The following is a 26,995-nucleotide window of genomic DNA, read 5'->3' as shown; positions in this document are numbered from 1 at the left end:
GGTGTTTAATTCTGCCACCAGCAATCCTATATAGTCCTTCAATTACATCAGCCGTGCCCTAGAGAAATAGCTAATTTGATGTCTGTCCCATTGTTTATACAGCCTAAATACTAATTTACTATTAGCATAAAAGTACGACGTAAAAATAGCCATGCCCAATTTCATATTTCCACATATTACCGGTAGGCTTCAGTCCGGAGCCTCAAGGGGGCGAGACGGGTGCAAAAAGTCTAATCCTTTCAACGGTTCGGAGTAAATTGCTAATCATAGTGACTCAACCAGACAGAGTGCGTGTCACAAAAAATTGAACGCAGATGCCGCATTAATGTAAACTCTTGTGCTTCAGAAAATGGGACGTATTGCGAATTGTAGCGAGTCCTCGACGTCACGTCTGCGGAAACCGGGTGCCCGCCCAAGACATACAGCTCTGCTTACAAGTCCTATGTAACCAGCTCTGCTCTTAGTATTTTGTTCGTGGCAATTACCGGGACTTTTAAGGAAACTTACGATCAATAAATAATCCAACATCAAATGTCCACTGGGAGTTCCCCGAGATCTGCGCTTGATGAAGAGGGCTTCCATGGGAACTGGGAGTAGTCGACAAAGTTTGCTGTATATCCACTGTTTCTAGTCTATCTGAAGAGGAGGAAATCCCAAAAGAAAGCGGTATAGCTGATTGAATTCCACTGGTCTTAGGACGGTCCGCAAGAATCCTCGTATGCGAGTCGCCAAACGTATCGGGAAGCTCGTTAGGGGAAGGCACTCCATTCGATCCAGTAACCCTTTGGACACCACTGGTCACATCCTGGTGATGAGACTGCTGCTCTCCTGACGACGAAGACGATAAACGAACTTGGGGCAGCTCAACAAAGGACGTGTGTCCATCAAGGAAGATGCCTTTCTCCTGGAGAAATCCCTCGACGTCGTGCGAGTCGAACCACTCGCCGTCAAACCCAATAGCCACAAGAAGGCTCTCTACGCTTTTGTTTTCATGTGGTATTTCGGACAGATGAAACGGCCAAGGACCAATGGCTTCTGTGATGGGACGCAAGTTGGGAGGATACACTGGATTCCCCTGTTGATCTCTGCGCGGATAGTGTGTGCCAGCTCCCCCGAGATGGAAAAATGGCAGGTTCCAAGTCTCCAAGGCCTCATTCACGCCGCGACTGAGTAGCTTCTGAAAACGGGAAATAATTCGTTTCCTGTTCGAGATGCCAAATGAAAATCTAAACGTCCTCAACACCTCTTCGGGATTAACCGAGGGATCCGTAAGCAGTCGGTAGCCGCGTTCCAAGCAGGAACGATGTAGTCGTCGCGCGAAAGTTGATTCTTCGAAACTGTACGTATATGGAGTCATTGGATTCAAGGGAATTTCGATAGGGGTTAGACGGGGAAATTCTCCGGCCAATATGCTAGGAAAAAGCACACTCGTTGAGTGTCCATTGTTAACCGCAATGGTGTGTATATCCGAGACGTTATCGAAGTTTGGGTGCGGTCGAGGGCCATCATTCGGGACAAAAGACATACTATGTTTGTGCAATGTATTGGAGTCATCCACCTCCCATCTGTTATTGTCTAAGGTCGGCTGAAATGACGGATCTCGCGTCTCTCCAATACGATCGTTATCCTGAGCTTTCTGTGTTGAGAGAGCACGTTCCATCGGTTGAAACTTTCCCGGGGAGTCATTTCCAGGATCTCTGTCCTTCTTTGCAAGCCTAGCAAGAGAAAGAAACTTTTCAGTGATGTTTCGCAAACTGTGCACTAAGGCAGGTTGCAAAGGCAGCAGTCCCGAGGCCATAATTTCATCATGAAAAGACAAAAAAGACTTGCTCATCTCTTCAATAGTAGCTTCTAATTCAGCAACGCGATCATTCAGCAAGGATATTGTTGCTTCCTTTCTCAGCCGATAGGCTCGCTGAGCAAGGCGTATTTGTGTTCTACGTCGCTAGAACGCATTAGAATGCTACCTGTGAAAACAACAGACGATACGGTACATACCTCGGTAGCGGTCTCATCCTTGGCGAGTATCCGAGGCCGCCCTCTCTTTCTTGAAGAATTACCATCAGTAAGGACAGCGTTCTTGTTTGACCGCTTTTTGGCAGAGAACGACTGAGGCGGCCGTTTCAATTGGTCCGTGACTAGATCATCATCTCGATCTGCATTCTCCTCGTTATACACCGTCAGTCCTCCATACAGAATTCGTGGACTGTCACTGCTGCTGATTTCAGCCGTTTCCGAATTAGGTTGTTCTGGAATCTGGTACAATGAGGATGAAATTATTTCAGTAGAAAAGGCTTGAGAGCCTGAGTCAGAATTGGGGGGCCTGTAAGGCTTGGTAAACGGCAAAGTGTTGTACTCCTGGTCAAATTCTGAATGAAGCTGTTCGGATGGAGATTCAGGCTCTTTCATAAGTAGGCTGTTCATAGAATGGTTTGGCATTGTGTTCAAGACCAATTTGTGTCCGACGTAAAGAGCAGAACCTGGAAGGAGAAAAACGGAAATTCAGATTGGCAACCAGGGAGAGTTGGTCAGCTACAGGTCAAGGCCAATCGAATTAATGAAGACGCAATAAAAGGTACATGGACTACAACCATCTGGGTTCATCCATGACGTCTCATATCCAAGTATGAAGAAGGACGGTAAGGGCAGTTCAAATAATCAAAATGACGCTGGAGGATGAATGGAGGGGATAGTAAATTAGTAATAATACAAGCCTTGGAATAAAGCGGCGTTAACCATCGCCTGGCGGACATGACCTATGGGCGGGCTAGATGCTAATTGTCTCCACATGATGACCAAGAACTCACAGACAGCAATGCCATTATTATCATATCTGCTGTCTTTGCTTTTGTGCATCTGCACTTCTATAACAAAGATTATGTCGACTAAATTAAGAGAAATGGCTGTAATTCACAGTCATTTCATGATTGACCTTCTATGAGTATTTATCCAAAGCCAAGGCCTGCTAAGTAGCTACTCTGTATATGCTCCGTATAATGGATGTTGCATGCGTTTTGGTGCACAAGAGCTTCGGCGGTCCATGGATTGGTCATCAGCTTACGTAGTGTAATCGCCGCTTTAAATAGTTAACTAACTATGGTGTCTGGTTCTGACATAAGCAACGCTGGCGCCCTCGGTCACCTGCAGGGCTGTCAACAGTCACAAGAATTAATTTTAATGACTCCATATAAGGAGTATATTCTTGCCACTTGGAGTAGCCCCTTCTAATTCCTGCTCTAAATTTAACAGCTACCCTGGAGTAGTTGTCTGTCACTTAAGCGAAGACAGAGAAGTTATGTAGAAATTGAGGTATCTAGATAGCGCACTTGAAGACCTCGAAACCCTGGGGTGATGAGACCGTAATGATCCGTGATTATTTAGTCTGGCAGCGACAAACGAGATAACGATGTACCGAAGCAAAGGTAACATGTAATCCAGCGACAGGCTGTCGGGTAGCAAAAAAGAGAGAAATCCTTCTTTCAGGTTAGGATCGACAGCGCCGTGCTTCCGGTTGTCTTCAAAAACACGATCCCTCGACCCTGGGGAGCATATAATCCATGGGTAATGTTACTAACGCACTTTCCCCTACCTCTGTACTCCGTACTCCGTGGATAGGTGCTGATCGCCGCTGGGATTCCAAAGCAAACACGTTTAAGTATTCTTGCGGCAGGACCTAGACGGCTGAGTCAACCAACTAGTAGGTGCTACTAAAGAGTACGGATAGGTCCACTAATTACGGAGTGCTCCGTACTCCTACCCCGTACTGTATAGTAACTTTAGGCTCCCCAGGAAGAACTACTGTGGTTCCAAAGCTGATGCACGAGTTTACGACCCAACGCATGCATTATGAGAAAAACTAGCAAGGCATGAAATCGCGGCCTCACCATGAACCGCTATGGCTCGCCAAAGAAAGCTCTCCAACTCTTCCTCTACTTCGTCCCTCCCGGAACGGAACCAGGTAGGTCACACGCCTGGCCGACGTACCAACGCAACCGAGAATCGAAATCGCTAGCTCCCTCACTAACAGTTGCGAGCATTTAGGAACTTGAAAGCATGTATGATTACCTCGCCAAAGTAATTCTCGTCGGTCCGAGTGGCACTGGGAAGTATGTTAACGTTTGTTCCCCACGTATCTTCTGATTGCGGCCTGATTCCATGCTGATATCAGATCCCCGGGTATACAGATCATGTCTACTTCATCGATTTGTGAAGAATGAATGTACTGTCATCCATCTTATCAGACTTGGTGGCAGGGTATTTCTGTTGCCTTTTTTTGAAAAAATGGAGACTGACGAAATCGCGGCTTTCAGGGAGGGTGCTATCGTCCCAGACGATTGGTGTCGAGTTTTCGTCGAAGATCGTGAAAGTAGGTACAGGATCACGGCGGAAACGGATAAAGTTACAACTATGGGATACCGCTGGTACCGAACGGTTTCGATCGGTGTCTAGATCTTATTATCGTGGAGCTGCTGGAGCTATCCTCATATACGATATTTCATCTTATACTTCTTTTACCGCTCTTCCCACATTCCTCATGGACGCTCGTGCTCTGGCATCTCCTAATCTCACAGTTATCTTGGCGGGGAATAAGACTGACCTTATTGATGATCCTGTCATGGATGGAAGTTCCTTCGACGATATCCAAAGACCCCCGGCCACCCCTTTGAGCTCCTCTAGCAAGCAGTCGTCCTTCCCATTTGATTCAGGTGGTGGCTCGGTTCGTTCTGTCACTGGGCCTAGTGTTGGGACCAGAATGACAGCGACGGTTGCACCCCAAGGCCGGGAAGTTAGTGCCAAGGAAGCATTGGATTGGGCCACGAAGTCGAATATTCCTGTTGCTGTCGAGGTTTCGGCCCTATCTGGGCAGAATGTTGAGGAACTATTCAACCGGCTGGCTCGAATCATCCTCACGAAAATTGAGCTTGGCGAAATAGACCCAGATGATCCACAAAGCGGAATACAGTACGGCGATGGAGGGGCGTGGGCTTTTGGTACTAGCGACGGCGGCAGTGTCCGAAGCGGTATGACAATCGATGACAATAATGTCCAGCTACACAGAAGGAGAAATAAAAAGGGACACGGAACCAATCCTTGGACGAATGCTGTGGGAGAATGGGAAGACGACGTGTTTCGGGTGAGCGGCTCAAATCATAGGCAAGGTCGAGGATGTTGCTGAGCACTATTTCTACATCAAGCTGTACTCTTTGATCTGAGAAGAGAAGCCGTGACATATCACGATGGAAGCACCCTGCTTTGGCTTTCTTGTTCTCAAGCACTCCACCAATTTTGGTGTGATAGTGGGCTAAGCATTAGGGTCAATGTTTCCAAAGACAATCTGTCTCTGTTCAATTTTTTTTATTTGTTTATTATGGTTTTGTCCTTTTTTTCTGTTGATTGCAGACCATAGCATGATACCACAGTTTAGTTCTCAGATATCTAATGATCTAATGATCCATGTCTTCTTTGTTATTATTATTATTTCATTTCCCCTTCTCCGGAGTTCACTGATTGTTTTGTTGTTGACGTTGTTATTTTTCCAAAGATTCTGCGATATGAATATTTTATTATTTCTATGGTATTGCATCTTTTATTACTGGATGCATTTGCTTGCTATTTATTTGAAGTTAACAAGTTGACTTCCAACATGACTGCCTGCTAAGAACTTCCACGGCTGCTAGAAGAAAACATGCAGAGTTTTTTTTCTTTGATGAGCATCCATTTCCTGTCTTGTGCACGCTCCATGGGGCTAGACTCAAATGCCTGCAATGATTGTTTTGATCCCCTTACCGGCCTTGACATCCTTGATCGCCCTCTCAGCATCTTCAAAATTGACCTGGCCGGTAATCAAGTCTTTAACGTTAACTCTACCACTTGCCGCCAGCTCAATAGCAAGTTTGTAGTCACCACTGCCATATCGAAAGCTCCCTTTGACGTTCAATTCCTTGGTACAGGCCGCCATGATTGGGAAAGTGATCTCAGCTTTGCCCATGCCTCCCTGTACATATGTACCGCCATTTCTCAGGACATGGATACCTGTGTGGACAGAAGCTTCTGCGCCGGAGGCATCAATGACAACATCTGCACCAGGGCCAAGGTCATTTTCCTCCTTCAAGCGTGCCGCATTCTCCACCGCAGGTACCTTCTGGGGCAGGAATGTTGAACTTGCAACATATTTCTTGGCGAACTCCAACCTGCCCTGTTGAATATCTACCGCGATAATCTTACTAGCTCCAAATGCTTTTGCGACAGCACAGCACAATAGGCCAACTGGGCCGGCCCCAAAAACAACCACAGAATAGCCTGGCCGGACCTCTCCCTGTTTGACGATGTGTACAGCAACACTAAGTGGCTCCACAAGTGCGCCCTCCTGTAGAGTCATCTGTTCAGGGAGCTTGTAACAAAAATCCTCCGGCAATCGGTAGTACTTTGCCAGTGTTCCATCGTAGGGAGGGGTAGCTGCAAATGCCATACGGATACAGAGGTTGTATTTCCCGGATTTGCAGGGTTCGCACCTGCGACAGGGGATTCCCGGTTCAAGGGACACTCGGTCTCCGACCTTCAGGGTAGTAACTGCCGGTCCAACTTGGCTGACAACACCAGAGGATTCATGGCCTAAGACCATCGGGTCTCGAACGACGAAGTCGCCGATGGCGCCATGTTCCCAGTAATGAACCTGTTGATAGATACCGCATAACGTATAAGCATTTGTCATCATATCACGACCCGTCTCATGAATAGAGAAGTGATGGAAAAAACCTACATCGCTGCCGCAGACGCCTGTGTACTTTACATTGACAATAACATCGTGGGGATCCACAATTTGAGGAATCGGACGATCCTCGAATTTGACTTTTTGGATGCCTTCCAGTACAAATGAAAGGTTCTGGGGTTCCATCAGTCCCAACATCTATATTTAAATCGAAATACATAGGGCCAACCCACCTGCGGTGTTTCAGCTGACGCTGTCATGGCTTGTGATACGGAAATAACGACAACCTATTCTTCACCTGAAACGAAAGTCCAATGTGCAATATGATGTTCTTTCTCTGAAAGAGAAAGTATAACTACGTTTTTCATGGAAGCTTTTATAAGTCTTCACTCTGGGGTGGTCAGCTGCTTTCCATTCCATAGTGTCTAGAACCTCGGCGGGGAAGGTCTCGGGAAACCTTCCTAGATCCTTGGTTCTGGCGGGAAATACGTATTATCCGCGAGCGATTTAGCCGTTGTACTGTTTGATTTTAGCCGGCAAAGTTCCACTTATCGGCTCGGTGCTCTTTTTACACTTCCCGTTTAGACATCCTTTGGTGCTGAAATGAGAAAAGAGCACACAGAGCAGTTAAGGCTTCTTCACCATGGCCTACTAAAGTACATGTTAATGTTTGACACCACTTGTCCCGCGCAGTACCTAGGTAGGAGCTTGAGGTCTACGACGAACCTACCTACCTACCTGAGGTAAGGTATTATATACTAGCCGCCAAGACGCCCGATCGGCCTATGGGCCACTTTCTACTCCGTACTAGTACTCGGTACTTCCTAGCTAGCTCCCGCATTATCAACTATGCATATTTTATCTTTGTTTGACAATTATTATTTCCAGGCGCCCAGTAGTCATCGCAAGCGGAATGATTGCTCGAGTCTACTGAAAGCACATTTTGTATGAAGGAACTGCATGATGATGAGACCTTCCCTTTCACCGAAGGCGGCTTTGAGAGCTGTCAGCCTCCGACCGCCTTTGTCCAACCATGTCCTAGGTCAACCATATCCAAGCCGACTTCGTCGGCACTTTGGACTTTCAATGCATCTCAGAGAAGAAAAGAGACAATCTTTTAAGGGTCAATTGTATGAAAGTACTCAGCAGCGGATAAAACGTGAGCGGGCAGAACAAGAACGATTTTCACAATATCAAACACAGTCATCTGGCGCTCGCTATGCGGCCTTGATGTTTGGTGCGCTCTTCCCTAGTCCACTTTTTTTTTTGCGAAGTATATATGTAATAACGCAATGTAGTTCTGATCTTCTTCACTTCTGGCGGGTATTACCTCGGGTCTCTTAAGCCGACAGCTCTTCCGACCTCGTCGACAACAGCACTTTCAGATTTGGAGCCTGTCCGACACAACACGTCACAATCAAATCTCCAGGCTGCCTGGGCCGACTTTGTCGAAATCCTGGGCAAGCAGAATGTTTCTACAGAGGATGGTGACCTAGTTGCTCATTCAGGGTCTGAGTGGTCGTCGTATTCACGAAAGGATAACGAGAAGCCATTCCTTGTATTATACCCGTCAACCACGGATGAGGTCTCTCGGATTATGAAGGTCTGCCATCAGAGATCGATACCTGTGACGGCTTATTCTGGCGGAACAAGCTTAGAGGGTCATTACACTCCAACAAGAGGTGGAGTATGCATCGATTTCCGACGCATGAATCGGATCTTGGAGCTACACAAGGAAGATCTGGACGTCACAGTGCAACCTGCGGTTGGATGGGAAGAATTGAATGAGGAACTTTCCAAAGATGGACTTTTTTTCCCTCCAGATCCGGGTCCTGGTGCTATGATTGGCGGCATGGTGGGGACAGGCTGTTCAGGCACCAATGCTTACAGATATGGGACAATGAGAGAATGGGTTATTTCGTTGACAGTGGTTCTTGCTGATGGAACTGTCATCAAAACAAGACAACGGCCAAAGAAATCAAGTGCCGGCTATGACCTGACTAGATTGTTTATTGGAAGCGAGGGAACTCTCGGGTTGGTGACGGAAGCAACCTTGAAATTAGCGGTCAAGCCGAAATGTCAAAATGTCGCTGTGGCTAGCTTTCCGACCATTCATCATGCTGCCGATTGCGCAAGGCGAGTGGTTGAAGAAGGTATTCCCGTCGCAGGCCTTGAAATACTGGATGATGTGCAGATGAAATGCATCAATGCAAGCAAAACAACGAGTCGTGAGTGGGCAGAGGCACCCACTCTCTTCTTCAAGTTTGCAGGAACCCCTGTCGGTGTAAAGGAACAGATTGGTATTGTGCAGAAAATTGCCAAGAGTAGTGGAGGGAAAACTTTCGAATTCGCTCGTGGGGATGCAGAGATGCAAGAACTCTGGAGCGCGCGCAAGGAGGCTCTTTGGAGTGTGATGGCCATGAAAAGAGACTCCAAAGACCATGTTTGGACAACTGATGTTGCTGTGCCAATAAGCAAACTGCCAGAGATCGTGGAGGCAACTAAACAGGATTTGACCCGGAGTGGGTTGCTTGCAGGCATCTGTGGTCATGTTGGTGATGGAAATTTCCATGGTACAGTTTTCTAACTGAATCTCCCTATTGAGCATGATTGACTAACTGGTTTAGCAATCATACTATTCAATGACCAAGAGAAACAATTAGCGCAGGAAGTCATTCACCGGATGGTAAAGAAGGCCGTCGAAATGGAAGGTACTGTCACGGGAGAACATGGCGTTGGTCTCGTCAAAAGAGATTATCTTCCTCATGAGGTGGGAGAGTCCACAGTTGATGCCATGCGTCGGGTAAGTTTGGATAGTATCCTTATAGACTACCTTAAAATGGGCACGATGTGTAATAGACCTTATATATGTGATTTTTCATTCTCTCGATGATTCTTGCTGACTCGATTATCTCTGAAAAAGTTGAAATTGGCATTTGATCCTCTCTGCTTGCTGAATTGCGACAAGGTTGTCCGAGTTGACCCGCCTAGCATAGGGGAAATCAAAGAATGGTAGGGGGCAATGTCAACTTAAGGGTCTCATTCTCTATACTTTATGCCACGGACAATGAGAACTGGGTCGTCTAGCCCCTAGACATTACTGTGAGTATCGGTACCTATTTCAGGATTCCCTTGGCTTTTATCTGTCCTTGTCAAGGCACTTCTCAGTCAGGTTAGATTTGATCCCCTAGATACAGAATCGGTACTGAATTGAAATATATTCCTCGTGTTCAGCAAGATACATGTTGGATTCATAAGGCATCTATGCAGTAAGGCTCATTCTGCTTAAAAAAAAACAGAAACTTGAAACAGATGATTGTGCATTTCACGAATCCTAAAAACTGGTTTCTTTTTTTTTTAACAAATTGAATTCCCATGACATATCTCTCTTCTCGAGAGCGATATTTAAAATCCACTTGAATTTAAAAATTTGATCACAGCTTAGATTAGACATCAGATTTGTTTTTTCAATGTCTCTTAAGCTCTTAAGATAATTGCACATTGATACGCCCTGGAGCCTTTCGTCCGTATCAATCTCACTTAGAAATCCTTTGGGTTCTAATTAATGTGTATTCTACATGTTTTTAACTAGAATATTGTATTTCATTCTAAGACTATGCCGTTCAATTTGCCTGTGCAAATGGGAATCTTCTAGCAGTGATTAGCAGTTGATCATTGAAATGTCGAGCTGCAACTGTGGGTACAATACTATCTAACGTTCAGACTGCGGTAAGAGCCTATGATTTGAACTGTAATAAGCGTAGGAATTTATTGGTTAGGGTGCCTTTTGGAGCCCATTACTATCACAGGATGGTGACATACTCCCCCCGAAAAAAAAAGAACACCACATGTCACGTTCGAGCATTTCTTTTTTTGGACGACTCCAGCATTATGGTCCACATAATCTTCTCCTCAATTTGAAAACCCGCGTCCTGAGCCAGGTAAGGAATAACATCCAATTTCTTTTAGAACTCGAAAGATTCGGACGATGTGACTGTGCTGTGCTAGGACGATTTGGTTGAGGTCGCTCCTTTGATATTTGCCTGTTCCTAGCGGAACAATCGCCTGGAGAGGACCCAGCACCGAAAGCATCAGACGAATCCACTATACCACAACTATTCCCTCGCTCCAGCACCGGTTGGATCAAATAATTATCACCAGCCAGGCCATTCTCTTGACCTTTCCCCTTCTTACTACGTCGCAGCTCTCGGTTTTGGGCCTTCATCCGCTGCATTTCGAATTTGAGTGCCTTTGCGGCTTCTTTCTCTTCAAATGCCTGTCGAGCGGCCTGAACGGTGGCCGCATGAGATAATGGATCAACGGAAGTGCAGGTTTTCGATCGATCTAAAGTTCTCGAAGGTAGGAGGAGGGTCGCCTGCGTTTTTAACCTAGGCTTCGCGTGGCTAGGGGAGCAGTTTGTCCTCTTCCTGAGCTTCTGTTCTGGATATCGCGAAGCCGTGGCAGAATTATCCGTGCTGAATTGAAATTCCATATCAAGACTCGGGCGAGCAGGCGACTCCATATCAGAAAGCTGTCGGTTCTTGTTTGAGAAACTGCCGACTTCAGCTGAGCTGTCATCGGACTGGCTCAGCCGAAGCGTAGGTGGACGTGGTGTTTGACGCCTCGGATGAACATATTGTGATCCGGGTCTATTTGTACTTGAATGTACTGTGGCCGAGTACGAAGAGGACTCGCTGATGGACCGATAATGGCCTGAAACATTGGCACGGTTGCCAATGTATCTTGTGTCGCGCTCAAGATTAGTATAAATCCCGAGGCCTTCATGCTCCATAGAGGAACGCGAAAGATCTATTGACGTCGAGGACGGGTCATCGCGCGACCTCCCTTTGAGTAAAGGCTTAATGTTGACCTTGGCTTTATGTAGCCGAATCTTTTGCAGTGGGCGGAAGAATGTATCGGGTGACGCTGTCTCCGACGCTGACGATATACTCTCGTAATACGAGCCATGTACGGACGAATAACCAGCCAGCGAGAGATCTGGAGATGGGACATCAGAAGCCATGAAATCCTTCACCATGCCTTCCGATGCAGAAGCCGCACTGGTGGGCATATCCGGGAGGAGAGAGAATCTGTATTCTTATAAGAATAGAACCCTTAGGAAGGTATGACAATAACTGTCAGAATCGATGTTTTTAGGTCCATGATCATATATAGTTTCAATATCCCGAGCGTGGTCAGCCGAGTGTTGTTGAGGAAGATAAGGGATTGATTTCCTTGTCAGGCGGAGGCTCGTCTTTCATTTTGGCGTCAGACAGAACGCGCCATACGGCACTAAGAGGCATACCTATGTGCACGTGTTGATATGAGCGATGAAAGGAAATCCTACTGAACACCACAACAAAAATTAATATTTCTTGTTTTATCTATTGACTACTCTACTCATGTAACCTTATATGGAACAATTTGTCTTCCAATAGGCCGACATCCATTTGCATCTTCATGTAAGATGCATGCATAGCGCCATACTGTGTGGAGACTTATCACGTGATCAATTCCTGGCCGAGATCCACTCCGAAAAATGCGCAGGTGCACTGTCTGCCCTTCCTGACACATCGACCTCTTTTTTTGCCTCTCCACTACTACGGATCAACGAACTGCGCTTTTGGTCACTATCTTCCTAAGCGTTTCAAACTCAAAGCCGAATATACTAGGCTACGGCACACGAGATAGCCACAGCTGCCAGACAACATACGGCAGGCAACGCGCCGAGCTAGAGCGTTAGATATTCGCAGCTTAGTGATTTGGATATTATTAGTTGCTGGAGCTGTTCAATTTGAATAACAAGCCTCCTTTCTGGGCAGGGGTTCCCTGCAGTCTTGCCCAACATGGTGTACGATTGGGAAGGGAAGCGGGAAATCTGCTATCAGATGTACATCAAGGACAGGAAAGCTCTTGAGGAGATTATGGAATATATGAAGAATACCCATCAATTCGCACCAAGGTATGTTTTGGGACATCTTTCACCCAAGCTCGGCAGTCAGTAGAGGATCCTCCTTCTGCTGTTGCTGCTTATCTTTAATTCATATATTCTTGCACAGCACACTCATGCTTTCCTTATCTGGCAGCAAACGTGCTTTTCAGACCCAATTCAAACGATGGGGCTTCCCCTCAAAGCAAAATCCAGCCCACAAAAATCCCGCGCTTGTTGCACGTATCAAAGAACTGTGGGAACGTAACACCAGCCAACGTGAAATGCTGAGAATCTTGAATGAAGAAGGCTATAATATCAAGGAAAGGGAGCTGATGCGTGTGCGTGCAAAGAATCGCTGGCTCCTCCGTGTCCCCAATGGGATGAAGTCACAAACGACAGTACAGTCTGAGACTCCACAGCCCGTAGAAGAGGGTCTGCTTGCGTTGCAGCAGGAGATTTACAAACAGGAACCATCCTATGGTCAGAACCAAACACTGACGACCCAGCCTTCTAATCAGCACCCCTTACCGCCTGGACTGTCTCCTGAAATTCTTGCAAAACGCAAGGAGCGACTTGAACGACTACAGGCTGAGAGCGCAGAGCGTTGGGCAACACGAAAGCGGCGACGTCGCACTCGAGGATGGGCGGGACTGCCAGCCGACCCCCCGGGCCGCCACGTTTCCCATCAGAGACTACAATTGATGAAAGTAAACGATATCTCAATCTAGACAACGCGATGTATCGGCAAATTCGTGATCAGTTTCAGAAAATATGTGAGGAAGCTGGTTTTATCAAGAAGACTGTTGCTGGTCCAGAACGATGGCAAGAGGCGAAGAATAAGCTGATCCGTGAATCGCCACACCTCCAAAGTGTGTTCTCCGTGGACCCTAACTCGACGGATACAAATCAGCTTGACGCGAAGGCTCTCGCGCTTGACATAGTCTGTACAGACGTCACAAAACGGATGAGGACACTTGAGCGACGGATGACAATTGCGGAGGCCAAAAATGCTCTTGGAATCAACCCAGAAGAGAGCCGACAGATACGAAATGCCTTCTACAATACACTGAAAGCTAACCATTTCACGAGTAAGCTCGAAGCAGGTGACGAACACTGGAGAGAATTGAAAGAGCGCTGGATCCAAGGCTCGCCTCTACTACAGCGAATATTGGCACCAGGGGCTGCTGATCCCGAGCATGCCACCAAGGTAAAGGCCATTGAGGTACTTTGTCGTGATGTTATGAAACGCTTGCGCGATGATCAAACGAAACGGGATCCATCACGGAAACGGTCTGCAGCACAACAAAATAACGTCCAAACTACTGCTTCAAACAATATCGGCAATACATATGGACAGGGGATCAACAATGGAATCAGCACTCTCGCCTCTCAGGCCCTTGCCAGTGCACCAATGGTGGCAGGTGACATTGGGGAGATGCAGATAGACCCGTCGCTCCTTCAGGCCGCCAATAATCCCTCGTTTGCGACTAGTTTTCAACAGAATGTTGGGCAATCATTCAACTATGTCGATCCGCTACTTGGATCTGCAATCCCACCAGTCCCAGTATATATCCGCATCAGTCCCGAAAGCGAGGTCCATGGCGCATCTAAAACTTGGGTCGAGAAGTTAACGACGCGCTCTGTGGCAGAGTTACGGGAACTCGTTTCGGCGAGATATCCGGATTCCATCCCTACCAGAATCGAAGGTATCGAAAAGGATGAAACTGGAAATGAAGTATCATTTTTAATTGACGAAGATCACGAACTGGATGCTTATTTGACCCATATGCATGGGAAGAAAGCAGCTTTTGTTGTCCGCTTGAATTCAATTCAGTGAATCGGACCAGGTATTGATCGAGCCAGAGAGAGTCGTGTCATCGCAATTGAACCAGATCAACTTCTCGACTCTTAGACTGTCCTATCATTACTTATGTTTTTGCTTATCTTGCTGACGAAAGGTGCAAGAGTAGAATATATGTAAGATTAGAGTGGCAGGAATACGGTTTGATGACAACGAAGCTAGACAAATCCTGAGCCATCGAAAACTTTTCCTATTCCATTCTAAACGCCCCATTTCGCCATAAGATATAGAGTTGCTTTTCACCTTGTGGTTGGGTAATCATTTCAAATCATGCGCTTCATAAGACTAGAGTTTTATGTCTTCAAAATATTTTAGTCCAAGTGTCGCTCACATTTGCGATTTCGCTCTGTCTCTTTCTGCCGGGTTGTATCTATTGCATAATGGTCAATAAGCAACTCGTATCAGCAAAAGCTGTGGGATTTACCGTAGCAGCTTCTCTATCAAGTCAACATGAGTCATGATCATCCTCCGACAACAATACCGTCTGCAACCTAACTGATCCATAGCGTCACTTGCGAAAACGATTAGACAGGACCACCGGTCACAGCTTCGAGTGATTCTTACCCATCTGGCACGCCTTCATCTAGTAACTGAAGATAACGTTCCCATAAGTCCCCAACGACCTAAGAATCGAGTACTTAGTGCGTGCGTGAAAACATCAAGATTAGTGAAAACACTTACCTTCCCACACGAGAAGCAACGAACAGGAATGATCATGACTTCGGTGAGTTCTGGGGCAATGGAATAACCCTCAAGACGGTTTAGGATGACAAAAAGTACAACAATCAGAGGTTAATGATTAAAAAACGATGAGAGCTTTGTTATTGCGAATAGTTTTTCGAAGAGATGATTCTTCTTTTCTGGACGACTGAATTTCACGACATTACTATCATTGTTCCAAAAACAGAGCTCCGCGGTGCCACTGGGGAGGAAATCTTAGCGCCATACCATTTTTGGAATAGTGTGATAATATCCACTTCCTTTTTTTTTTCTCTCGCCGCTCGATAGGTAGTACTGAGTGATCACTCATAACGGATAGTTTCCAGCTGACATCCTTCGTTTTGGTTTGCTTTGTGTCCAGTCGATCTTATTGTGGATTGCCTTAGTTGAGATGAGCTCCTCTCCCATTCGGTCGACACAAGCATCGAAAAGATCACGAACGAAGGATGTTAATCAAGACAATATGACTACTGAGGATCACAATAGGTCCAAGCGCCGCAAATTTTCCAGTGACGACAAAGGAACTACTGATTCCATAAAATCTGTTGTCTCTGATGAGCTACCTTATGACGGTAGTAAGCCGATTAACAGGGAGGGCGCCCAATCGCACCAGTGCATCGAACAAACGCGAAGTACTCCTACACGCTGGTCGCTTTACCATACATTTAGCGGTTATATCAGCAATATCGAGCCTATCTTCTCTCCCGACGAAAAGTGAGTTGTGTCCCTGCTTCACATTTTTTAAACTTGAGCTAATTGATCCTACTCCAGTTTCGTATTCTTGACTCTAGGCGGCGTCGTTCAGGTTTTTTCTCTGTCAACTTCTCGACCTTTTCGGTACCTCGAAACGAAAGACTCCTCGAAGATTCTTGACCTTAAACTTTCACCATCACGTCCAGAGCATCTGTACGCGTTGACGACTTCCGGAACTTTGATTCAATGGGATTGGGAGTCTAGTAAACGACTAGCAGTATGGGAGAAGTTTCAAAAAACCATCGCGTTCGAAATCTGCTGTGTCAAACTTGACGGGAGGGTGCATGTAGCATCGTTCTCTCTCCGAGAGAAGAAAGATGGACGCAGGCAGATATCGATCAGCCTTCTAGACGAAATGCAGTCGTCGAAGCAAGTACATGAATTTACTGTCTTGGAGACAGCTAAACATATCAGTAGGTTGAGGGTTCTTCAAGGAGGTCGAGTCTTAATCGCTTGTGACAGTCAGCATGTTATCATTGGCAACTCAAGTTCTGCTGGCAGTGGACCAGATGATCAACCAATCTACGTGTGGAAAGAGATCAGACTGCCAGTGAAGATTACTTCCCTTGATGTGCGGGAAAATTCAACCTCCTCGGAGTCTCTTACAACGCGCACAAGTTCCTCGTCAGATGCACCAGTCACTATTGATCTGGCTCTTGGTGAATCTAATGGCTCCATTTTAGTCTATCACGATATTCTGAACACCCTTCAGCGCAATGAAAGCATGGGAGGAACCGAAAAGAAGGGTCTTCCTCTTCTTCGGAAACTACATTGGCATAGGGAGGCCGTCAGCTCACTATGTTGGTCGCGAGATGGTAGGCTACTCCTTGCTTCGCGTTAAATGGAAAAGCTAATTGCTGTTGGTAGGTAATTATGTTATATCTGGCGGCAGAGAATCTGTCCTTGTCTTTTGGCAATTGGACTCGGGCAGAAAGCATTTCTTACCGCATTTGTCTTCACCTATTTGCAGCATGGCTATCTCCCGTAGCGGAAGGTTATATGCTGTCAAACTCTCCGACAACTCCGTAGTCATATTATCGGCCACGGAATTGGAACAAATAACCACTATTACCGGCTTGCAATTACCCCGATTGGTTCACAAAATGAAAGATATCAGTCCTGAAGGCAGTCAAAGTTCTTGTGTGATTCCGGCTTTGCTTCATCCGCAGAGACCTGACAGTCTCCTCATCGCTATCCCAGCTCGCCAGTCTATTTACGAGCAAAGTCATTCGCATGGGAATCTGTCCGTTCTTCAGACTTTCAATGTTCGCACTGGGTCTCACATCTCCCGCCAAGCTCTTGCTAGAACAAACATCACAGTTTTAAACAAGGGGCCTGAGGGAGCAGCCATAGTCTCTCCAGATATACAACATCTGGATATGAGTAGAGACGGTAAATGGCTAGCTACAGTTGACACTTGGAGTCCACATCGAGCAGATGTTGATGCTCTGCAATCTTTTCCTCTACGTAATGCAGACGACAGCCAATGTTACAGCGAGATCTTCTTGAAGTTCTGGGCGTGGAATGACTTGACGGAAGTTTGGGAATTAGTCACACGTATCGATGCACCTCACTATCGGACCGTTGATGGTCCGATACCGCTCTATTGTCTGTCATCGCGACCAGATCGACATGGATTTGCGACTCTTGGAGCTGATGGAGTCCTTCGAGTTTGGGAACCAACAACCCGGTATACTAGCTCAACGAAATCTCGAAGCCGTGGAATTCGCCCGGAGCAGACTTGGAAGTGCCAAACTTCGGTAGATCTGGCAGCAAGCTCCGGAATTGACCATGGTAAATCGTTAACGTCTGCATCTATGAGCTTTTCAGAAGATGGGTCCGTCCTCGCAATTTGCATGCAGGGTGTGGTACATCTCATTGATACCCATAGATGGGAAATACGTCGCACTCGCGGCGGGCTGTCGTTGAATGATGCCTTTTCAGTCAAATTCCTAGGTCGTTACGTGATCCTTACTTCAAAGAAGTCAACGACGATTTGGGATACAGTCAATGATGTTTTAAAGAGCATTCTGACCCCTGGCTCTGGTTCAACCTCGGGGTCAAATGAGATTGATACCATCTTTTTGGCTGTGAATTCCAAAACACAAAGTTTCGCTGTGGTGACCCGTTGCTCATCACAAGGTGATGACGACAAGTCGACAAAAAGACGCCGAAAGCTTTCTTACCAAGTCGAAGTATATAGCCCGCATTCTTCTCTTCCCTTGTTCCAGTCAGCTCTGGAGTACCCTCCTCTTTGTTTGTTGTCTGATCCGACAACTGGCGACTACATTATCGTGGATTCTGCAGCGAATCTCAAACGGCTTAGCTGCCACGAGAGTATTCAACCTGCGAGCGCGTCGGGTAGTACGTCTAATCATCTCAAAGCTGGCCTGGAAAACCTGTTCGGCAGTCTCAGCCAAGGTCTCTCTAAGCCGAAACATCCTTCTCTTGAAGAAGAAGCAACAATGTCTCAGTCAAGAAAATTGGATGGTATCTTCGACCGTGCACCTCCTTTCTCGTTGCCGCCTGTGAGCGTACTTTTCAAGGACGTCATCAATTCCCTTGTCACTACTTCCTAAAATCGACGGTCCTTTCAAAATAATCGATCACGCGCATTACTGTACGAGTGGGATTTTTCCCTTGAAAGATTAGGTGTTTGAATACAGGTCGGTGTCTTGATTTCCATATGTGGAGTTCAGAGTAGATTAACGGTCCCAGGCTTGGGATGAACTTGTAATAATTCTATATGCAATAGCAACAGATACAAAAGTGTAATCAGACCCAACAAGATAAACGTGCCGTGCTGCAAAAAAAAAGAAGTTAACAGGAAAAGATAGGTTGTAATCCTATTCCGCATGGATAGGCCAGAGATCGTAAGGTTGTCACCGATACCTCCATTGCTATCGAATCCTGTTCTTTCAGTCTGAGCTGAAGGTGCCTAGAAAATGGTGGCACTTTTAGTGGCGCTTGGAAGAAAGCAGACAAACCACTGTCCAGTAATCGCTTAATGCAGGCAATGATACCGGGTAAATGTTGGGAGACGAGCGGCTAACAGCCACTGAGGGACAGCAGCCAACCGTGTTCTTCTCTCAATGTTGTCGTGCCTGCCGGGCTCTCTGAATGGGTGAAGGTGCAATGTGATCACCCTGCAGGCGCCTAAATCCATGCTGCAAAGCAGGGCCTTGTTCCTCAAATTCCTCTTAGTGGTCGAATGAGTTTTTTCCCCAGACTTCTTGATGTTTCTTGCTAGGTCGATTGCTACGTCGATGGGTTCAGAGCTAGGGCAGCGCCAGTACAACCGCTTCCCAATGCCCTTTTAACCCTAACGTGGCGTCGAATCCTAGCCCACTCACCCTGTAGATATCATGTGGCTCATGCAACACATCAATGTAGTGTCCCTCTCAGTCTCTTATGCAACTACAAGCTCCACAGTCGCCGCTTCTCATAACATGTATCAGGCATATATATATATGTTCACATATGCATCTAGGACAGCCCGCAGAACATATCTGAGAGCTGAGGTTCTCCTCCCATCGACTCACTGAGAGCAACCCTTGCAACTGTCGTGGTGAGTTTATAGGTCCTTTTTTCGCCAGATAAAATTTGTTGGAGTAGCAGCTCATGTCACAAGTTTGTTCAGCTGTCGAAAGTCGCCATGATAGCTGTGAGACCTGCATGTTCTGTCTCTCCTAGCAGCTTGGGATCTTCGTTGTCTCAATATAGCAAATCGATAAAGCTTTCTACCTCCTCCAACTCTGTTCAATACCCCACAATGTATGCTTCACCTACTGTGCAGTCTTGAGAAACTGAAATTGCGATTGGACTGACACGAATTAGGTCTATTGATAATAATTCTTATGGTGCCACTCCCCAACCAACTGCAGTGAATGAAGAATTGAAGAGCATGTCCGAGCCATCTTCGGATGCCCTACCCCTGGTTGCGAATAGGGAAACCAATTTAAGAAACACTGCGTCAAATGATATGAAGTCGAACGTTAACTCGAAGCCTGGGGGAACGGGACAGGGAATTGCAAATACCGTTCAACCTGAACTCACAGTGGGTGAACTACAGCGTCCCATTGAGAAGCGTCTTACGCGAAGGCTCTAATTCGAGGGTGCATAGATACGAACTTCTGACACACTTTTTGCCAATTTTGAAGCAAGACCCGATGATGATGACCCTCCTCAATCAGTTATCCATGCGCCACCTGCTTTCGGCGACTTTGTGAGGACTCTCAAAGTCTCACGTACAACTAGAGGGTCAATAAATTAATTGGTCCTTTTAGAAAACCAACAAAGATCAAATGAATGCCGTTTCCAACAATGCGGATGGATTTTCCTCGGTCGAATCAGACATGATTGCGGAACCTTCGCGAGCGAATGAAGCTCAAAGAGTACAAAAGGCTGGGCATACTTACCATTTGCTGTTCCTTTACTAATTGTGGTGCTAGAAATCTTTCAATAGTCCCGTTTCACCACCGCCACTGACCACTACTATTCCACCTGCAAAAGATTGGTCTGAGCGAGCTACACCTCGAGCTCAGACAAGGCCGGAGATCGAAGACCTTGATCGGCCCCCGCGTTCCAGCAATCTGGAAGGTATCAGATAAATGGATGGTTTTCCGGTTTGCGCTATTGCTAACGGCAACCCAGACATACCAGAAAGTGCAGACGTTGTTACAGCCGTGGAAGAAGTCTACGAAGCGCCAGACAAGCGGGTTTTAGTGTCGGAAAATCTTCAAGATAATGGGGACGAAATCAATGCGTTGAGAACAGCACTCGCCGAGTGTTGGACTCTCTGCAACACCCTGGCAAATCTCAGTTATATCCATCGTGAACGCCTGTTTAATTTCTCTGAGAAGGGAGACATGCAAGAGTTAGCGTGGAATTCCTGCTGGAAATTATGTCAAAAGCTTTATGACAGCCAAGACGATGACTATCCATCGCATGTCACACCTACTCTCGACCTCTGCCGTGACTTCTGTCAAGCTTTGTTCGAGGTCCGGGTTCGCGATAACGAGATCGCAGACTCTGTTCTACGAGTGAGTTTTGAGCTAAACAACCATCTTTACAATACCCATGATCGAAATCTACCAGAAGCGTTTCGGGAACGTACTTTGGACTTTTACATCACCCTCTGCCATCGTCTTATGAAGCAACGTATGCATTTGGCAGAGGAAACGGAATCACTGCTTCACGCATGTTGGTCTTTAGCAGAGATGCTCTTTAGCCTACGTCAACGCAGGCACCAAAGTAAGCGACCGGATGAAGAATTACTGGGCTCAGCCATTCAGGCATGCTGGGAGCTTTGTGATCTCTTCAGGGAAGGTTGGACTCAAATCAGGCCAGATCGTGGTACACCACGTCCAAGCCAGACAGCGTTTAGCCAGACATGTTACCAAACCAAACAAACAGAGGGTGCTGTGGTTGATGATAGCATTGGTCAGCAAGGCAACCCTGAAACCCCGACGACCATCTTTGAGGACACGGCGACAGCGTCACCAGATGAGGCCCCGACTCCCAATATTCTTGTTCTGGAGCACGGGCAGACCCAAACTACCCCTGCAAAATGGTCGTCTAACTCTTCAACTTTGTCAGGGCGTTCACGCTCGTCAGAACAGTCGTCCTCAACCAACACCATCACTACACCCTCGGGACACCCTAATTTGATGCCACTAAAGCTTCTTGTCGCCAAGGCCGCAATGAATAGTGGCTACCAACGCGATAGCTCGCAGAACCTCGCATCTTTCGCGAAGTCTCTATCTTCGGATTCTTTTGGTTCACTGCCGTGGCAAGTCACCCTCTTGGAGAACTATAAAAACTTGGTTGTGTCAGACCCAGCATTCAGAGTGATTAGCCCTCCAGCTCGTGCAAGCGCCCTCGAGATAGCACGAGCTGTGCAAGCGATGACACAGAGTGGGCAATACACGTGGTTGCGGGACCTTTATCGACTAGTCTTTGGTTTCCATCCGGAGGAGGCTATGAGCCGGAGAAATGTGACTATTCAAACCTGAGATATTGACACGATTACGAGATTATGATATGATTATACCCCTCCTCGATAGTTCGGGCCTGTTGTCGGAATCCACGACTAAATCTACTGCTGACAATAATCTGTGCATAGCTTCTGTCAAATTCTCTAGCTGAGCCTTCCGCTGGATCCAGATATAATGTAACAGACATCGCCCGGAATTCTTGATCGGACCGTGTCCGAATCGGAGCCGTAGGGAGTCAGGAACCCGAAAAGAGCCGGGCTGAGTGGCGCCACTGTGTGAGCTCGATGATTTGAAGTCAATTTGAGTGGGGAAGGCGGAGACAGAGGGGACATCCGACTGGCCCATGTAGTGCAGCCTAAAGATTGACATCCCTCGGTTCCTAGGTAGGTACCTAAGTAGGTAGGTATATGTTGTAATAGTTATTACCTCAACCGTGAGAGATGATGAAATTATCTACGAATGACCTACAAGGCAGCATTATCTTCTTATTGCTTCTGAAATCACCTGAAACTAAAAATGTGACATCTAAGAGTTGCAGGCAATGGATTTATGTGACTGCATAATAGGTCACTCTGTTTAGAGCACATCATTATGTTGCACCGTGCAGTGTGGGCAGGGTCCCGCCAAGAGGGGCTTGTGTGCCTGTGGAACCTGGGGAAGACACCAGCTTGATTAGAAGGAGATACGCCACGCTAGGTGGGTCTGGGGCGCACTTTGGTCAGCTAGGCGTCCTAGTGCTGTGGGTTAGTCTATTCTCTTCCCACACGTCCCCACGTCTGAACATGCGACGTCGAGAGGGCTCCCCCTCGTTCAACCAATTAAAAGCATGCCCAGCCTTTCAATTGCCTGGGATGGATGGGTCGGCAACCAATTCTGCATGTGCTCTCCAATGTCTCCATATTCTTGGCAACGGTGGCATACTCGGAACACCTGCCCATGAACTTTCAGCCTGTCCTTTTGCAACCGATTGACCCTGGCTGCATGTTTTCGCATCGGGCAAAGACGGACGGGAATACGGAGTGACACGGAATACCCGATCCTGCGATCGTCTGTGTCCAAAAAGTTAAAGCTTATTTAGCATTCTCCCCGATGCCGCTGGTATGCTTATCTAACTAATCTGCACTCCGTACTTCGTTACCCCTCTTTCATCTCCCAGTGTGGACTGTGGAGAACCACCCCGCCAAGGTTAATTAATTAACTAGGTATCCATGCCTTCACGCCCCGTACGAAGTACGGACGGTGTCGTAGACTGATAAGGGCACTTGGTGATTGATTGGACAGTTCATTGAATCATCTTTTTTACCTGTTCGTGCGATCTAATTTGTGCAGGCAACAGGACCGACGAATATTTGTCTCTTCGGCGTCGCAATGATCTTCGGGATACCGGATAGCATTGAAAAGAGATGTCAATTCTGTCGGAAAAACTCCATGTCAGAGTGTACCGTCCAACGCCGAGCATACACCCCTCGTATCCCCAGCCGAGCCGATTCCGTTGCCAGAATTCTACCGGGAATCCTCCGATGGTAGATGCAATTTCCCAAGTCGTTTGTACAATTGGCTGTCCCCCTCGGTGCGCGGGGACTAGAGTTGATACGGATAAAGCATCCCTCCAGAACCGTTCCCCACACATTGCGTCATTTTGGCTGACGTTAGAGGCAAAGATCCGCTGCCGACCCGCTCTTTGGGCGAACTCTAGTGGAGCAAGAGGCCAATGATTCCAGCCTCTCCAACCTTTCCTGCAGATCTTCCGTTTTGGCTTGCACATCACCCAGTTTTTGTGATCTTAGCGTTTCAAGCCGCGAAGGACAATGGCTGACCAAGTGGTTCTGTATGTCCTCCATCCATATTATCCACTCCCCAAGTGGATCGCAACGGGACGAAGTCTATCCCCCTATGATCGCATGCGAAGAATTTTTTGAAGATTTTTCATTGTGTAGCCTTGGTTCAAGGCAAGATTGCGGTGGGAACGAGAAGTTACAACCGCTGTGGTGTATTGCACACACTTAGACCATATGCATCTTAGCAGCATTTATAAGGGGAGATCATCCCTCCGCATTTTCGAAAATCTGGCTTCCCCCATTTTCCCTTCCATATCCCCGAGACCATCCAGTCTATGAATGTTTTCCTTTAAACCCTTTGCTTGTGTTCAATACAGTCGCCGATTTGACAGCAACATCGGTCAACGGCGAGGTTTTTTCTATCATCTCCAGCAGGTTCTGTTGAGAGAGAACGGCAAATTGCCACGGGAAACTGTGGAAGACTTTGACTACGGCCTCAACTTTTTGAAAAACAACAATCTCGAGCCGTAACGTCTACTGTCACTCGTCATGTCGGTTCCTGAATATGCCGGCATGTCCGGCAAATCGCTATCCCGGTCGATCTCGACCGTTGCGACCATGGGATTTCTGCTGTTCGGATACGACCGTATGTTCTTCCACGACAATAGCGCTGAATACGTATAGTGCTAACTACATCACAAGAGGGCGTCATGAGCGGCATCATTAGCGCAAAGCCTTTCAACACTGTTTTCCCAGCTACGTACAATGATTCCACCATGCAGGGTACTGTTACTGCGATTTACGAAGTGGGTACGTGGTTCCCTAAGACGATTATTCTTTTTTTTGAGATTACTAAGAGTTGTTCCTTAGGTTGCCTCGCTGGTGCGATGTTCATCCTGTGGTTTGGTGATTGGCTGGGCCGACGCAAGTCAATTATACTTGGTGCCGCCGTAATGATTCTTGGTGTCATCATTCAGGTGACTGCTTATCCTGGTCATGTTCCTCTTGCCCAGTTTATCATCGGGCGAGTGATCACTGGGATTGGCAACGGCATTAACACTTCTACCATTCCTACGTATCAAGCAGAGTGTTCTCGTACTTCGAATCGGGGCCTGCTGATATGTATTGAGGGCGGTGTTATTGCCTTTGGTACTCTTATCGCTTACTGGATCGACTTTGGATCGTCGTATGGCCCAGATGATCTCACATGGCGCTTCCCCATCGCGTTTCAAATCGTCTTCGGTGTTGTCATCATAGCTGGCATGATGTTTCTGCCTGAGTCGCCAAGGTGGCTCTTTGTCAGAGAGCGATATGAGGAAGGCGAAAGTGTGATCGCGGCTCTTCTTGCCAAACAAGTCACCGATCATGAGGTTCAGCTTCAAAAGAATCTGATATTAGACTCAATCAGAGCGTGAGTCTACGTGTCTCCTAACAAACGATTTTGCGGCTGCTGACTTGCAACCAGGTCCGGTCAAGGTGGAAAGTCTACACCTATGTCTGCTGTTTTTACGGGTGGAAAGACGCAGCACTTCCGGCGTATGATGTTGGGTGCATCTTCCCAGTTCATGCAGCAGATTGGTGGATGCAATGCGGTAATTTACTATTTCCCAATCCTTTTCGAGAAATCAATTGGTGAGACACACACCAAGTCGATGCTCCTTGGTGGGGTCAACATGATTGTCTACTCAATCTTTGCTACTATGTCGTGGTTCTTGATTGAACGGGTAGGGAGGCGAAAGCTCTTCATATATGGGACCATAGGGCAATGTCTGTCCATGGTCATTACTTTTGCCTGCCTAATCCCTAACAAACCATCAACCGCAAAAGGCGCAGCAGTGGGTCTGTTTACCTACATTGCAAGCTTCGGGGCTACCTGGCTTCCCTTGCCTTGGCTCTACCCAGCTGAAATCTCTCCAATCAAGACCCGTGCTAAAGCTAATGCTCTCTCAACATGTTCAAACTGGCTCTTCAACTTCCTGATTGTCATGGTAACCCCTGTCATGATTTCTGGAATAAAATGGGGCACATACCTTTTCTTTGCTGTTGTTAATGCATGTTTCTTGCCCATCATTTACTTCTTCTATCCCGAGACAGCTCGGCGGTCTTTGGAAGAGATTGATCTCATCTTCGCCAAGGGCTATCTGGAGAACATGAGCTATGTGCGTGCGGCGAAGGAACTACCTTATCTCTCTGATGAGGATGTCGAGCGCGTCGCCATCCAGTATGGTTTCGGCCCCCCAGACGCGGAGGCGAAAAGCGCGAACAGCGGTGACAGTAGAGAATTTGCCGCTGCAAGGATTGAAGACAGGACGGAAAGGTATGCAGAAAAGGGTATCTGGAACCAAACAGACTAAGAGAATGGGCTGGGAAGGTTTCTATCCCCCTCGCCTTGGGAGCATATGAACACTGGTTCTCATCCAATGAGAACTTGTTTGTTTGCTGGTGGTTTGAACTGTATCAGATACAAGACATACACCTTGAAGGTGTCTACATGTACAGTGATAGAACATATACATCTTACCACCCTTTTTTATGCTGGTATTTTCTGACAATTTGCTCATGGTGCCTAATGAATAGGTAGAGAGGTTGTTAAAAAAACAAAAGATGAAAATTTCTGATTGCAATTAACATACCTTCCTGAAAGCATTACAAGAAGAGATACACAAAAAGACAAGGTCTTATCACACCATGTGTGTGTGCTGCTTCCAACCTTTTAAAAATACAACCTCTATAATTAAAAAGTGCCTTTCATATCTTTATCACATTGGACAACATCTGAAATTGAGAGGCTATATACACAAAATTGACCACCTTTTTATATAAGTAGCAAAATTGTCACGGGCCAGAGCCCGCAGGACCTAGGGCTTGGGCTTATGCCCTTGCAAAGCCCCTGAATCCTGACCTGTAGAATCCTTACTAGACCTCTCTGCTGTGCCTTCTAATTAGCTGCTGTACCTAAGCAAAAGCCTATATTAATCTTTGCACATATGGCTGCAGACCTTTTTTAATTATAATATCTTATGTGACAGGAAAGTGCTTTTCATCTTTTGATCACAATCACACACAGAAATCTGACACTGAGAGGCTATACACATAAAATTGACAACTTTTATATAAGTAGCAAAAATATATTTTCCTTTATATAATAGGAAATATATATTTTTATTAACTTACTTATATAACACTTATATATAACTCTACACCCTATTATACTTAGTATTAAGGCTAATAATATATTACTATAAT

The 26,995-nt window shown here is 46.6% G+C and overlaps 9 protein-coding genes across 9 annotated transcripts; 6 read left to right on the top strand and 3 right to left on the bottom strand.

Annotated features, from left to right (window-relative positions):
• Window positions 1-47: 47 nt before the first annotated feature.
• Window positions 48-2,439, bottom strand: T310_3683 (BZIP family transcription factor; the record flags this gene model as incomplete). The annotated part of the gene is made up of 3 exons (XM_013473449.1): window positions 48-82; window positions 508-1,945; window positions 1,999-2,439. 3 exons carry the CDS (start codon window positions 2,437-2,439, stop codon window positions 48-50), a joined length of 1,914 nt encoding a protein of 637 aa, XP_013328903.1.
• A 1,446-nt stretch (window positions 2,440-3,885) lies between these two features.
• T310_3682 (Rab) lies at window positions 3,886-5,176 on the top strand (the record flags this gene model as incomplete). Its single annotated transcript, XM_013473448.1, has 2 exons — window positions 3,886-3,958; window positions 4,311-5,176. 2 exons carry the CDS (start codon window positions 3,886-3,888, stop codon window positions 5,174-5,176), a joined length of 939 nt encoding a protein of 312 aa, XP_013328902.1.
• A 576-nt stretch (window positions 5,177-5,752) lies between these two features.
• Window positions 5,753-6,969, bottom strand: T310_3681 (L-iditol 2-dehydrogenase; the record flags this gene model as incomplete). The annotated part of the gene is made up of 3 exons (XM_013473447.1): window positions 5,753-6,673; window positions 6,761-6,883; window positions 6,943-6,969. The coding sequence occupies 3 exons, from the start codon at window positions 6,967-6,969 to the stop codon at window positions 5,753-5,755; spliced, it is 1,071 nt and encodes a 356-aa protein (XP_013328901.1).
• Window positions 6,970-7,672: 703 nt separating this feature from the next.
• On the top strand, window positions 7,673-9,725 carry T310_3680 (D-lactate dehydrogenase (cytochrome); the record flags this gene model as incomplete). Its single annotated transcript, XM_013473446.1, has 4 exons — window positions 7,673-7,946; window positions 8,008-9,282; window positions 9,337-9,512; window positions 9,678-9,725. The coding sequence occupies 4 exons, from the start codon at window positions 7,673-7,675 to the stop codon at window positions 9,723-9,725; spliced, it is 1,773 nt and encodes a 590-aa protein (XP_013328900.1).
• Window positions 9,726-10,598: 873 nt separating this feature from the next.
• T310_3679 (uncharacterized protein) lies at window positions 10,599-11,780 on the bottom strand (the record flags this gene model as incomplete). The annotated part of the gene is made up of 1 exon (XM_013473445.1): window positions 10,599-11,780. The coding sequence occupies one exon, from the start codon at window positions 11,778-11,780 to the stop codon at window positions 10,599-10,601; it is 1,182 nt and encodes a 393-aa protein (XP_013328899.1).
• A 775-nt stretch (window positions 11,781-12,555) lies between these two features.
• T310_3678 (uncharacterized protein) lies at window positions 12,556-14,478 on the top strand (the record flags this gene model as incomplete). The annotated part of the gene is made up of 3 exons (XM_013473444.1): window positions 12,556-12,671; window positions 12,769-13,348; window positions 13,402-14,478. 3 exons carry the CDS (start codon window positions 12,556-12,558, stop codon window positions 14,476-14,478), a joined length of 1,773 nt encoding a protein of 590 aa, XP_013328898.1.
• Window positions 14,479-15,217: 739 nt separating this feature from the next.
• On the top strand, window positions 15,218-18,554 carry T310_3677 (WD repeat protein; the record flags this gene model as incomplete). Its single annotated transcript, XM_013473443.1, has 5 exons — window positions 15,218-15,226; window positions 15,337-15,463; window positions 15,549-15,936; window positions 15,994-16,790; window positions 16,843-18,554. The coding sequence occupies 5 exons, from the start codon at window positions 15,218-15,220 to the stop codon at window positions 18,552-18,554; spliced, it is 3,033 nt and encodes a 1,010-aa protein (XP_013328897.1).
• Window positions 18,555-19,630: 1,076 nt separating this feature from the next.
• T310_3676 (uncharacterized protein) lies at window positions 19,631-21,989 on the top strand (the record flags this gene model as incomplete). Its single annotated transcript, XM_013473442.1, has 6 exons — window positions 19,631-19,749; window positions 19,813-20,032; window positions 20,099-20,200; window positions 20,262-20,369; window positions 20,427-20,574; window positions 20,629-21,989. The coding sequence occupies 6 exons, from the start codon at window positions 19,631-19,633 to the stop codon at window positions 21,987-21,989; spliced, it is 2,058 nt and encodes a 685-aa protein (XP_013328896.1).
• A 2,309-nt stretch (window positions 21,990-24,298) lies between these two features.
• Window positions 24,299-26,103, top strand: T310_3675 (Hexose carrier protein; the record flags this gene model as incomplete). Its single annotated transcript, XM_013473441.1, has 4 exons — window positions 24,299-24,395; window positions 24,434-24,559; window positions 24,620-25,160; window positions 25,215-26,103. The coding sequence occupies 4 exons, from the start codon at window positions 24,299-24,301 to the stop codon at window positions 26,101-26,103; spliced, it is 1,653 nt and encodes a 550-aa protein (XP_013328895.1).
• Window positions 26,104-26,995: the final 892 nt, after the last annotated feature.

Source organism: Rasamsonia emersonii, assembly GCF_000968595.1.
Source record: "Rasamsonia emersonii CBS 393.64 chromosome Unknown ctg1118621760075, whole genome shotgun sequence".
Lineage (NCBI taxonomy): Eukaryota > Fungi > Ascomycota > Eurotiomycetes > Eurotiales > Trichocomaceae > Rasamsonia > Rasamsonia emersonii.
This window is presented reverse-complemented; position numbering and strand designations above follow the sequence as displayed.